General features: G+C 47.4%; 1 protein-coding gene across 5 annotated transcripts in view; it reads left to right on the top strand.

Moving 5' to 3' along the window:
* Window positions 1–1,570: 1,570 nt before the first annotated feature.
* The window catches only part of KCNC2 (potassium voltage-gated channel subfamily C member 2), a 97,956-nt gene continuing 86,908 nt past the window's right edge, over window positions 1,571–12,618 (top strand). For all 5 annotated transcript variants that reach the window (XM_042815998.1, XM_042816001.1, XM_042815999.1 and 2 more), the window contains exon 1: window positions 1,571–2,206. In XM_042815998.1, coding sequence (XP_042671932.1) covers window positions 1,571–2,206 — 636 coding nt within the window. The remainder of the gene's footprint in view (window positions 2,207–12,618) is intronic.

The raw sequence follows: 12,618 nt of genomic DNA, 5'->3' as shown, positions 1-12,618 counted from the left end.
GTGAGTGCTTTCCATCGGATTTCCAACTCTATAACTGAATATTAATTTTGGCTCTCAGGAGTTTTCCCTGACTGACTTTTTCTACCTTGGCAGGAAATATTCCAGGTTTTTTTTTTTTTTTTTTTTTTTTTTTTTTAAGAACTTCAAAACCTACATCAGCAACATGCTTTTGAAACTCATTTCTGAAAGTTGCTGCTGCTCTGGGTGGCTGTATTTACATCACGGATGCCCCACAGAGACAGATCTGGGTTAGGGCAACGTGGTCAAAGCACGGTGTCCTCCGAGCAACGCTGCCAGCAGAGCTCTGCCCCCCTAAGTCAGCAGCGTCCAGCCAGAGTCTCTGACATGGAGGGGGACACTTCAGACAGCCTTATCCCGTTTGTTACCCCGTCTTGTGCCAGCAGTGCCCTGCGTGCGGAGGAAGAACTTTTTCCCGAGGAAGCACTGTGAGGAATCGCCTCTCGCTTTGCCTGGCAGGCAGAGCCTCTAGGGCTGAAAGCCCCTCTTTTCAGCCCCTGAGTCTGAATGCCTACTTCCCTTTGACTAACTTCAGTAGAGAGCAAAAAGGAATATAAAAAGGAATGCTGTATGAAACGGTTCAGCCTCTTTGGAGGCAGCGAGCTTGGCACAGGCACGGACAGGGTCCAACTCGCTCCTCTGGTACATTACAGGAGCTCTCACCTTCGGTCTGTCCTCCTTCCCCCCTCCCTCAGCACACGGAGGACGGGGTGTACCGATGCGTTCACCCGCAGCCACCCGCCCATCCCTCCGCGCTGCTTTCCCGAAGCAGACCCGCACACGGCGGCGGGGCCGAAAGCTGTGAGGGGCGGCGCTGCCCCCGCCGCGGGCGGAGCTTCGGCCCCGGCCGTGGTTTGGCTCTCGTTCGGCTCCCCGCGCACGGTGCCGGAGCGGCGCGGCCTCAGGTGTCCGCCCGCGGTGCGCCATGGCCGCGGGGTTCCCACGAGGGCGGCCGGAGCCGCCTCTCCGTCCGCCGGAGTTGAGCGCGGGGGGAGGCGGCGCGGCCACCTGAACGCGGAGCAATACAACAAGTAGCTCTCGCTCAGCCGCCGACGCCCGAGACGAGGAGCCGCCGCCGGGCCGCCGGTCCAGGTACTGAGGGGCGGGGGCCGGGAGCAGCCCTTCCCCGACTCTCCCAGCCGCGGGCGCGTCTGAGAGGCAGCGACCTCCGCCCTCCCTGCTGCTGCCGGGGCTCGCGTCCTCTCGCACGCGGCTATTCCCCTCTCAGGGTTAGAGGCAGGGGGAAGAGACGCGGATCTCCCACGTCTCTTTGTGTGCTTAGTCTGTAGGCGCGGTTCGGTACCGGCTGCCCGCGCTCCGTGCCATCGACTCGAGGAGGAGCGGAGCCGTTGGGGGCGGCGAGAGGCAGAGCTCGGTGCGGGGACATCGCGCCGGGAAACGGGGTGGGACGGAGGAGGCCGGGATAGGCGGGGAATGGCGCGAGGATGCCGGGGGGGCTTCTCCTTCATTCCTTCTCTCTGTCCGTGCTGAAGGCAGAAGCTCGTCCCGCTCCTCCGCCCCGCGCCGCCCCAGTCATGTCCCACCCGGAGCGATGGGGAAGCTCGAGGACAACGAGAGGGTGATCCTCAACGTGGGGGGCACGCGGCACGAGACCTACCGCAGCACCCTGAAGACCCTGCCGGGCACCCGCCTGGCCCTGCTCGCCGCCGAGTCGCAGGGCGAGTCTCCGGGCGCCGAGGAGCCGCCGCCGCCGCCGCCCCCCAACGCGGCCCCGCCGGCGGGCGGCTGCCCCGAACCCGGCAGCGGCTGCAGCCCGCGGGGCGGCGGCGGGGCCAGCGAGTTCTTTTTCGACCGCCACCCGGGGGTCTTCGCCTATGTGCTCAACTACTACCGCACCGGCAAGCTGCACTGCCCCGCCGACGTGTGCGGGCCGCTCTTCGAGGAGGAGCTGGCGTTCTGGGGCATCGACGAGACCGACGTGGAGCCCTGCTGCTGGATGACCTACCGGCAGCACCGCGACGCTGAGGAAGCGCTCGACATCTTCGAGGCGCCCGATCTACTGACGGGCGAGCCGCCTCCCGACGGCGACGACGACGACATGGCGGCCAAGCGGCTGGGCATCGAGGACGTGGCGGGGGCCGCCGAGGGCAAGGGTGGGCGCTGGAGGCGGCTGCAGCCCCGCGTCTGGGCGCTCTTCGAGGATCCCTACTCCTCCCGGGCCGCCAGGGTAAGCGCCCACCGACGGCGCTCCCGGGAGATGCGTCGTCACGTCTGGGTGATGGCGGTGGTGGTGCCTCGGGGTGCTGGCAGCGTGGGGCGTCTTGGTGGAGGTCAGCCTCCGCGGAGTGGGCTGTGGAGTGGTGCCGTGGTGGGGTGCTGTGAGGTGTGACACCGGCCCCTCTGGGCTGAGCTGTGCCTGCCGTCCTGGTCTCAGTGGGGATGTGGGAGTGCTACTGATTGGGGGACCATGCTGTGTGCCAGTGGGCTCTAAGTGCTCATTCTGGGGGCATGCAAGGCTGTATATGTGCCATGTGCTCTGGCTTTCAGGGAAGTGTTGGGTTGTATGAGGTGGTGGCTGCCCACAGCCCTTCCAGGAGGGCTCTGCTGGCAGCTCCTGCTCGGTGCTCCTGCCCTGATGAGCTTTGTGGGACCCAGTGACAGGGCAGCCACCTGCCCTCTGCCTGTCAGGGTAGCCCTCATTGCTCTGCAGCTGAGGGCTGTGAGGGAACACTGGTCCTCAGCGAGTTCTTGACAGGTGGCATTTTAGATTTTGGCTCTTTCTTCTGTGCTGGAGCACGGTGCAAGTTTCAGCCCTGACTTGTAGTTACTGCTGTTGGTAGTGATGGGTTTTGCTTTCTAACCCATGGAACAAGCAAATGGTTGTAACACCTCTGGGAGAAGTATGCAGTGATGCTTTGAACTCAGCTGTGGGAAGAGCACCCAGCAGCGAGTCCTGCCTGCAGCACATGAGAAAGAGCTCGTGGTTGAAATGGGCTTGGATTTAAAGCTGCAGGAAGCATTTCACAGTGCTTTCACTGGGTGTCTCTGTGAAGAACCCAGACCTCATCCTGTGTCAGTGATCAGTACTGTCCCCAACAGTGCCACTGGAGTCACCACAGCCTGACAGAGAGTGGGGTGTCGGGGGGTGCTGAGCTCCAGCTGGTGCCCCCGTTGTCTCTAGAATAGGCTGTGTTCGGAATACACATTGGTAGTGTTTGTATTGTTGCTCATTAAGGACACACATGCAGCTCACATCTTGGCTGCCCGAACTCAGCAGAGTTCAGCTGTCGGTACCTGACCTAACAGCAGTGTGGTGTTCCCCACCGCTCCTGGAGAAGCTGCTGACAGCAGCAGATCTGCAGCTTTAATGGCACGGAGCCTTACACTGAACTTTGTGGAGCGCTGGCAATGATCATCTATTAGAGAAGATATTTAGCTTCGTAAAGTTAGAAAGGGGTTTAAAGTAATATGTTCTGATTTCAGCCACGGGCAGGCAGAGCGAGGCAATGCCAGAGCTGCAGGTCCAAGTTCTGGTTCTGGTTCAGCGCTGCTGCTCTGTGCAGTCATTTCCCCCTGCACCCCCCCACTCAGGCAGGCTGCTTGGATTGCTGCTGGCAACTTGGAAGCATGGGGCACCTCTGTGCCTCGGGGCCAGCATACGCCTGCACCCACACCCCAGTGCGTGGCAGTTTGGGTGGTGGTACACCCAGCTGGGAGCTGAACTGCCGTTGTCAGTTCAGTATTTCCCCGCACCTGAGATAGACACTTTGTTTTCTGAGTATTCTGGCAAACGCAGCATTGTTGTGTATCAGCTGAAATGATGACTAACTCTAAAAATATTTGGGTGAGATCCTTACTGAGCGCAAGAAAAGCTCCGCGAGCATCAATTGTGCCTCGCAGTGCGAGCTCCTGACTAATGCGCTGCTGGGGTGGTGGTGAGACAGTTTGCTGGTAAACTTTCTTAATGACGGTGGTGATCCGTAGCAGTGCTGCCTGATTGAACTTCCGCACTGTCTGTTCGGAGGAACGTGATGTTGAGAAAAACTGGATGTTGGTTATTAATGGGGTGGCAGTTAATATTTCTGTTTTTCTTTATCCTAAACTGTAGTCTCTAAAAATAGAAATTTATAGAAATTCAAATATAAGTTGCCATGGTAACCTATTGGGGGATAGTGCACGCACAGATTATTCTAGCAAGACCATCCAGCGATGTTATATAAACAGTGGAACTCATCTGTTGACAAAAAGGTGTACTGCATTAAGGACTTGAAAAAATCAACTTTAATATATGCAGTTTGATAGTGACATCTGGTAGCCATACTTCCTGTAAATACAAAATGTAATGCGCATCGTACGCATGCGATTGCTTTGAAACCTGCAACGCTTTCCTTTGTATCTCAAGTTCAGGAGTTGCGTCTGAATATCGTTTGTTTTCATTTCACCATTTTGGATTTCTGTGTCTGTGGATTGTAAGGAAGGGTGCAGTGGCACTGCTTTTGCTTTGAGCTCCCTGAAACTGCCTCTCACAGATTGCTCTCTGATGGAGCACTGCTGTCTGGATGGAGAGGTCCCAGTGTAAGAGCTGCCCTAGCACGAGACACATTGGGCAGCCAAATCCTCCTGTGTGATGCAGTTCTGTACCTAACTCCTATTGCACAGTGTGTTGTGTGTGTGACTGGTTAACAACGGTGGGGTATTTTGGAGTCTCTGATGGTCCTTGGCTCGTGAGCACAAGGGGCTCTTTATGCTTTAGTAATGTGCAGAGAGACGTCCAAATAGTTTGCAAGGAAGTACGAGAGGTGTAATTAGCACTGAGTTTGACAGAGTGTCTGCAGATGCCCGGCGGGACCCGGAATGTCAGCGCCAATCTCAGATACCATATTTCAAATTAATTAAGCTTTTAAGGCCTTTTATTTTTGAATAATAGTTGAAATATGATGCTGTTTAAAGAAATAATTAGTTTCATCATTGATTTTTGTTAAGGATGTGGATTATTCTTGCATTTAGCACAGGAACTAGAAGCTGCACGGGGACTTGCAGTGTTCATAGCTGTCTGTCTGTCCCCAGGAGCAGCCTGTCTGTCCATGCACAGAGCAGGGATGGGACAGGGATGCCAGGCTGTGTGCTGCTGGAAAAGAGAAGCTCCTGTGTGCGGCTGTACCTGCGATGATGCCTTTGGAGGCTGCTTGCAGTGACACTTCTAGCCTCCAGCACTCAGAGAGGTCAGCTGTGGGAAGGGTTGGCGAAGTGAGGGAGGCAAGCAAGGGAGAGAATGGGGTTAATGGGTCCCCTCAAGGCTTAGAGCCCCAGAAATCATATGGGAAAGCATTCTTAGTGAAGTTAACTTGCGTCTTTCTTTGGTGGCTTGTGCACTGTTTTCCAGGTAGGTGGATACATACTGGGTACCAGGGTGGTTTATGTGGGCTGCTCAGGATGCAAACGGCTTTTATTTTTGGTGGAAGCAGCACTGCTGGGATAGTCTGACAGACACACCATGAATGGAGTGGGGAGGATATGGCCAGCTCAGAGTGTACATCAGTAGTGAAGTGCAGGGCTTACTTGCTTTATTAAAAATAGAACTGGCATTTAATTTCTAAGTGCAAGTCTTACAAATTTGTGCTTTGCGAAGATTTTTCTCCAATGTGAAAATGGTTATAGGATTGTATAAAGAAGAGAGTAGAGATTACGAAGAAACTAAAAGAGTAGGCTTTCCTCTTGCCATCTTGATAATCAGAGTGTAGTGTTTATTCTTAAGTGGGAAAAGAATCTGTTCATTTACATTGGTTGCTTTTAAAGCAACAGCACCTTTGTGCCTAGGACAAACACTGTGACGCATCACTGCTATGGGTATTCGCACGTTCCGTGGCTTCATAGGTGCACAGGCTAACTCATAAGTACTTTTCATTAATTCATTTCTGGAATGCTGGCTGTTAAGAGTCTTAATTGCAAGTAGTTGCTTAAGAAGTTACCCGCTCAAGGTAAGCCACTTTGATCTGCATTAAATTTAGATGGTATCTGGTGGCACTGACATAGCGGTGAGGTAAAATCAGAAAGATTTCTGCCTCCCTAACTTCTGCCTTTTTCTCTACAGCTGTTCTGCCTGCTGCTGCTACTGTTTCCATGGAAACAAGCCAGCTCTTGGCTTCCTTTTTCCATTGGAAACAGCCTTCTCTCTGTCACTTATTAATCTCAGAAAAGCATTCTGTCATGGCTCTGACATGAGCGCCACAGAGCTGATCTGCCTGAGCATCTCAGGAATGGATGCAGGTCCGTATGCACCCATGCACGTAGCCAGATTATCCTCTGACTTAAAATAATTCGATTGATGGAGTTGCTCTGAATTTGCTTTGGTATAACTGGAAGTGGAAATTAGCTTACCACACACAGCCCAAGATAATAACAATATTGAGAATTATTCTTGGCTGAGAAATCTGGCAGACAGCGTCCCATTCCTGTGTGCAATTCAGACGTAATGCCCTGCTGCTCTCTGTCACATTTTGTTTACAGCGGTGAAGTGCTGAAACGACATGCTTTGGGATTAGAATGTGTCTTCAAACCCATTCATAACCATTCATGTGGTGGTGGAGGAGCAGCCCACAGCTCTGGGGAATACTGCATAGGTTTCAGTGTTTCCATTTGGTCAGGAGTCAGGGTATCGTGCCATCAAATGATGCTGTCAGGATAAGCAAGGACTGAATTTAAAAAAAAATGGTATCTTCAAGGTTCTTATTCAAAAGGTGCGTGATACCTTCTGAAGACGATGACGTTTTTGCTTGGCTTTTTTTGAACTCATTTTGAATTGTAATGAAAAAAAATCAAAACTCAGTCGCACCCTTGGTTAGTGTCCCTCATTATCAGCATGTGAAGATTTTTAAAGGAACTTTGTCTTGAACTTACTTGGCCTTTTCTCCCTCAACAATCATTGCTAGAAGGCGTCTGTTCTCTCCTCATGAAGTTATTACCTTTCAATCAGGGCAGAAGCATCAGAGGCGAGGCATCTCTGTATATTTTCTTAACATTCTGTATCATCTCTGGTGGAAGAGCTGCTTTGGTGCTGTTCATTTTTGCAGAGGCTGCTGATCTTCCTTTGCTTTGGACTTGGCTCATCGTGGGGAAGCACGTTTCCTTCAACCAGCACAGGAAAGAAAGGGTTTGTGCTCTCTGTATTTGGCACCTGATGGGGTGGGAAGTTCCCTTTTCATTCTTATTATGAAGTCTTCTTCAGACCTTTCTGCTGGCAGCTTATGACTTACGTAAGCTTACTGATCCCATGTAGGAGCTTGTGGGGGTTTCTGCAGTGTACTTTTTACCATGAGTAAAGTAGGTAGGCTAGTAAAAATACAGAGAGGATAAAATATGGAATATCAAGCTGTTGCTTATAATTCTACAAAGGATATTTCTATAGCAATACATTTTTATGTCTACTGTTACTTCCCAAGAGCCCTTCTCCTGGTGCGAGGGCTGGAACAAGAGGATATTTCTTGCATCAAAACCAATTTGAATCAGTGAACTCAATATGCAACTGCAGAAATGTGTACAGACATACTGATGGAAAGTTAGCATTATCAACATGATAAAAGAACCATAAGTTGGAGTGCTGGTCTGGTATATTCACTGCCCTATGGTGATATGCTCATGTACGTATTGCTGTAACTGAGTGATGAGCTTGTCAAAAAAATACTTAGATGTAGAGCGGAAAAAAAAAAAGTGATTTCACATTCTTTTTAGTCCTACAAATGTGTTTAATTAACATCATTGTTAGTACTTTATAATGACTACAGCATTTTTGAAGGAAAAACTCCCATCTGTTAATCAGAAGTGTTAAAAATAGAATGCCGTCTAATCATACAATTTCTTGTGATTTGCTCTACAGATTTTTTGACTGAAGTGGTGACATGAAAGTTAAAAACCAAGTTATCCAGTTACATGTTATAACTGTATTTTTTCCCTTGCCTTTAAGTTGTCTGAGAATTTTGAGATGCTGCTGTGTTTTTGATCTTTATACTAGTAGGTTAATTATTACAGGGGGGTAATAACTCAGTTCTTTCTTATTACAGACATGTGGATCCTTAGTATTTCTAGGTGAATCTGGGGTATCAGGTCTTTGATACGCTCCAGAAAAAAATGTTGTGAATAGAGAGCAGTCTGTTATCTTGGTTCACAAGTATGTACTGGATATAAAAACAGTATCATTCTTTTCTGAAATAAGTATAGTTTCTTAAATTTTTACACTGCAGCCGACAAACCTGTATTTTTAAGCATGCCTACTTTCTAAAGAAGGCAGAACATCTCTTGGAGCTTGTTGCTGGTTTTGATAATGGGTTGAGTACCAGCTGCATAGCAGTAATCTTCTTCTTAAATATTTAATCCTTTTCCTAAGAGAGAGAGTTCTTGAGGAATGACTACCAGCAGACTAAAATGCTTTGTTTGGTAAAAGCAGAGGGCGACTGTCATGATAGGGGAATTTAAAGCAACAGAAATCATACAGAGATGCAGTTTTAGTGGCTGAGAAAATTCTCTCTCAGTGAATCATTTTAGAGAACACAGAGTTTAGTATGGTGACACAGGACTACAGAATGGTGCTGTGGAACACTGCATACGTGTGGTTGCAAAAATAAGGACTGTGAGCTGCAATCCTGATGATTTTGCCTGGGTGGCACTGCTGGTGCCCATCCCTGTGCAGGACTGGATGGTCAGCTGTCACAGCTGGCATCCTGCTGCTGGTGTTGCTCCTAAGTGGGAGCAAGAGTAATGTCTCCAGTTGTATTTTGGTTGGCTTGCTTAATTTCTCAGTGCATAAATGTTCACGAAAGACCTTCATACACATTCTATTGTGAGATAAAGGGTAATCGTGTCTGTTGGTATTTAACAGCCTGTGCAACCACAGGTTATACTTCAAAGTAGTGGTAGAAATTCCTGTGGGATAAAATAAAGGATGTTTTAAAGTATTCAAACACCTGGCTATAAAATTTCTTTATTTTTTAGACAGTACCACAGAAGACATCCTTGTCTGTCCTTATTGGTAAACAGGCATTCAAAAATTCAGTCATTTTCAAGTGAGCGGTGTGTTTTATCTTGGTCATTGGCACTTAGTAATCCTATGCTCGTATGAATCATAATTATCATAATTGGTTTCAGAATTATTTTAATTTGTACAGAATTATGATGGTTAAGAGGATAAAATGTTAGTTTGGTTTAGTTGGTTAATTTTTAATATCTGCTTTTTTTTTTTTTTTTTTTTTCTTCTTTCTGCCCAGAACTTTGCAGTATTCTAAACTTAATGGTTTGGAGAAGATCTTCATTTCTTTTCAATTTCAAATTCTAGGTCTAGTATCTGCCTTCAGTTTTCCATTTGAATTTTAGGACATAATTGATCTTCAAGCACATGTGGATTTCATCTTGAACATTCTTGCATTGGTCTGGGAAATTACTTAAATAAATTAGGTGCATATTTGATTTCTTGTGTGCTTAAACTTATGCTTGTGCTGAAATGTTTTGTTGGAGTAGGAGCTGAGTTTGGACCACGTACAGAGTTAAGTACCCATATTTCAAACTTCCCTTACAGTAGAAAATGAAATCCTCATACTACCAATATTTCTGAGTTTCATGTTTTCATAGTTTAAGTAAAGTGTATAAAGTAAATGACATCAGAAGCTTTTCACTGGGTAGAATTCAAGCAGAACTGCAGTTCAGCCCAAGTATGGAACATCTGCACTGCTATGTAGCTCATTACCTGTACATTATCTCTTAATAATTGATGTTAAACAGATTTATTTAAAAATGTTGGATATTTCCATCCCCTGGCCAGTAAGTGACATTACTGACTATTCTAGGCTAGGTTGAAGCTCCTGACAACTGGCGGAAGTTACCTTCCTGCTCACCTGTGCTGTTGTACTTGTGAGGTTGAAGAAATAAATGGTAATGCTTGTCATTTGTTGCCAAGAAAAAAAAAAAAACGCAGATGAAGCTGATGTTTCACTGACCCGTGAATGGTCAACAACATCAGTTTGATGCATTGCAGCTATAGGGTCTCCTTGGTTAGTCATTGTGTGCTTTAAATTGATGCCTCGGTAGCAGGACAAACGAACTGGGGAATTTAAAAAGCAGAGAATATTTGATATGAAGGAGAAATTACATCTTAGTGGAAAATGAATCATTGCAGATCGAAACAAGGAATGTAATGTCATTATTTTAGTTTTTCACAATATAGTCTATGAGATCAACGTAAAATACTGTCTTCTCCAGTTTTGTGTCTAATGAATGATTTTCATCGAGTTAAGGATGGAAGTTGTCAGTTGTCTTTAAACTGCAGGTATATCTAACAGATTGATGCTTTTCATTGCAGTTGCCTCTTCCTTGAAGTGCAAAGGGAGCTTTCAGAATTACTGCTTTAATAACGGGGTTTATTCCATTTTGTAAACGGCTATTGCAGCAATTATGGTCATGATGCAGGTTTTCACCTTAATCCAGCTTCTGAGAAAGGTGCAGGTGTCTCCCGAAATGTCTTCAAAGGCACTCAGAGCTGATTTCTTAGTTGTTCATGTCCTCTTTCTTTGTCCCCACGTCGCTGCACTCAGGCAACACCTTGCACTGCCACTGAGCCAGTAACTGACTGTTCTGACACTTTCCAAACAAGGACTTTTCCAATGTGTTTGTAATAAAATTAACCATTGTACTTCAGCTTGAAGTACAATGATAGTTATACATGCCTCTCTACTTTCATTGCTACCTTCAGTAATATCCATGCTAGCAGCTTTTCTTTGAAAGATTGATGACATGCATCACGTACTGAAATTTTGCTGGCTTTTCATTTCAATGATTTTGAATTCTTAAGAATTCAAAGTATTCAGTGGTAGAAACGCACTTAGAGAAGTGCAGATTTAGTTCAAATTGGCTTTGTATTTCATCATACATGATTCTATATATATATATGATTCTATGATTCTATGATCAGAGGAACGTGTCTTGTTCTTGAGTTCTGACAGATTCACGAGATGGAGGCAGTTTTCTTTGGAAAAATGTCTGCTTTAGTTAAAAAGTATCGATAGCTATGTTTCTAAAACAGAGCGAGGAAAACTATTCAGCTCTCACCTTTTGCTGCTGTTCCTTGTGTACTCCTTGAAGACAGAGATCAGGAGATGTGTATTAGTAATTAAAATCAACAAACGTTGCAAAATCTTATTTTAGTTGTTTACTGGCAAAGCTTTTTAAAAGTGATGAGGTAATTGTCACGGTTTGTAATCTTAATGTGAGCAAAATCCTTTCTCCAGAAACCCAAGCCTTGTGATATTGTGGGAAGGTTGTTGGCAATAGTGGGGACTAAAGGAAAATGCTGTGTGCAATAAAAGCTTGTGCTATAAATTTTTCATTGAAATTCTACTGCTCGGACAAGTACCATGTCAGTGCAACACAGTGTTCCTTGCTTCACCAGACCAGCTGTGAAGCGTGAATCTAACGCAGGGGAGAATGTTTGTGGTTGTCACGCTTTCAGACTTCAGGTGGAGTTTTTATCCATGTATTTATGTATCTGTGTATCTATATATCTCTCTACAAAAATAAATGCAAGTTGTAGAATTAAGGAATCACGGAATGGTGTTGGTTGGAAGGGACCTTAAGGACCATCTAGTTCCAGCTCCACTGCTGAAGGCAGAGTTGCCATCCACTGGATCAGGTTCCTTAGGGCCCCATCCAACCTGGTCCTGAATGCCTCCAGGAGGGGGCACACACAGCTTTTCTGGGCAGTCTGTTGGACTGTCATCAGTCCTGACGTGAAGAATTTTCTTCCTGATATTTCATCTAATCCCATTCTCTTTTAGTTTAAAACCATTCCCCCTTGTCTCTCTACAAAAAGAGTCCCTCCCCAGCTTTCCTTTAGGCTCTCTAGCTTTCTCTCCTCCACACTTAACAGCCCCGATTTCCTCAGAAGCTCTTCATAGGAAATATGCCCCCCTCTACTCTGCCCTGGTGAGGCCTCATCTGGAGCACTGCATCCAGTTCTGGGCTCCCCAGTACAAAAAAGACAGGGATCTCTTGGAAAGAGTCCAGCGGAGGGCCACGAAGATGGTGAAGGGCCTGGAGCATCTCTCCTATGAGGAAAGGCTGAGTGAACTGGGTCTGTTCAGCCTTGAGAAAAGAAGACTGAGAGGAGACCTGATCCAGGTCTATAAGTATCTAAGGAGTGGGGGGCAGAATGGCGAGGCCGGACTCTTTTCAGTGGTGAGTGGAGACAGGACAAGGGGAAACGGCCGGAAACTGCAGCATAGGAAGTTCTGCACAAATGTGCACAAGAACTTCTTTACAGTGAGGTGACGGAGCACTGGAACAGGCTGCCCAGGGAGGTGGTGGAGTCTCCTTCTCTGGAGATGTTCAAGAGCTGCCTGGATGCCTACCTGTGCGACCTACTGTAGGGAACCTGCTTTGGCAGGGGGGTTGGACTCGATGATCTCTGGAGGTCCCTTCCAACCCCTACAATTCTGTGATTCTGTGAAAGATGCTCCAGTCCTCTGATGATGCTCATGACCTCCTCTGGACCTGCATCAACAGCTCTGCATCCTTCCCTTGTTGGGGTCTCCAGATCTGAACGAAATATTGTGGGTGTGGCCTCTCGAGGGCAGAGCAGAAAGGGACAGTCACTTCCCT

This window comes from Centrocercus urophasianus, unplaced genomic scaffold (genome assembly GCF_019232065.1).
Source record: "Centrocercus urophasianus isolate 14NV4802_14NV808 unplaced genomic scaffold, USGS_Curo_1.0 seq_15, whole genome shotgun sequence".
NCBI classification, from domain to species: Eukaryota; Metazoa; Chordata; class Aves; order Galliformes; family Phasianidae; genus Centrocercus; species Centrocercus urophasianus.
Note: the sequence above shows the minus strand (reverse complement) of the source record. Positions and strands in the feature narration are given on the sequence as shown.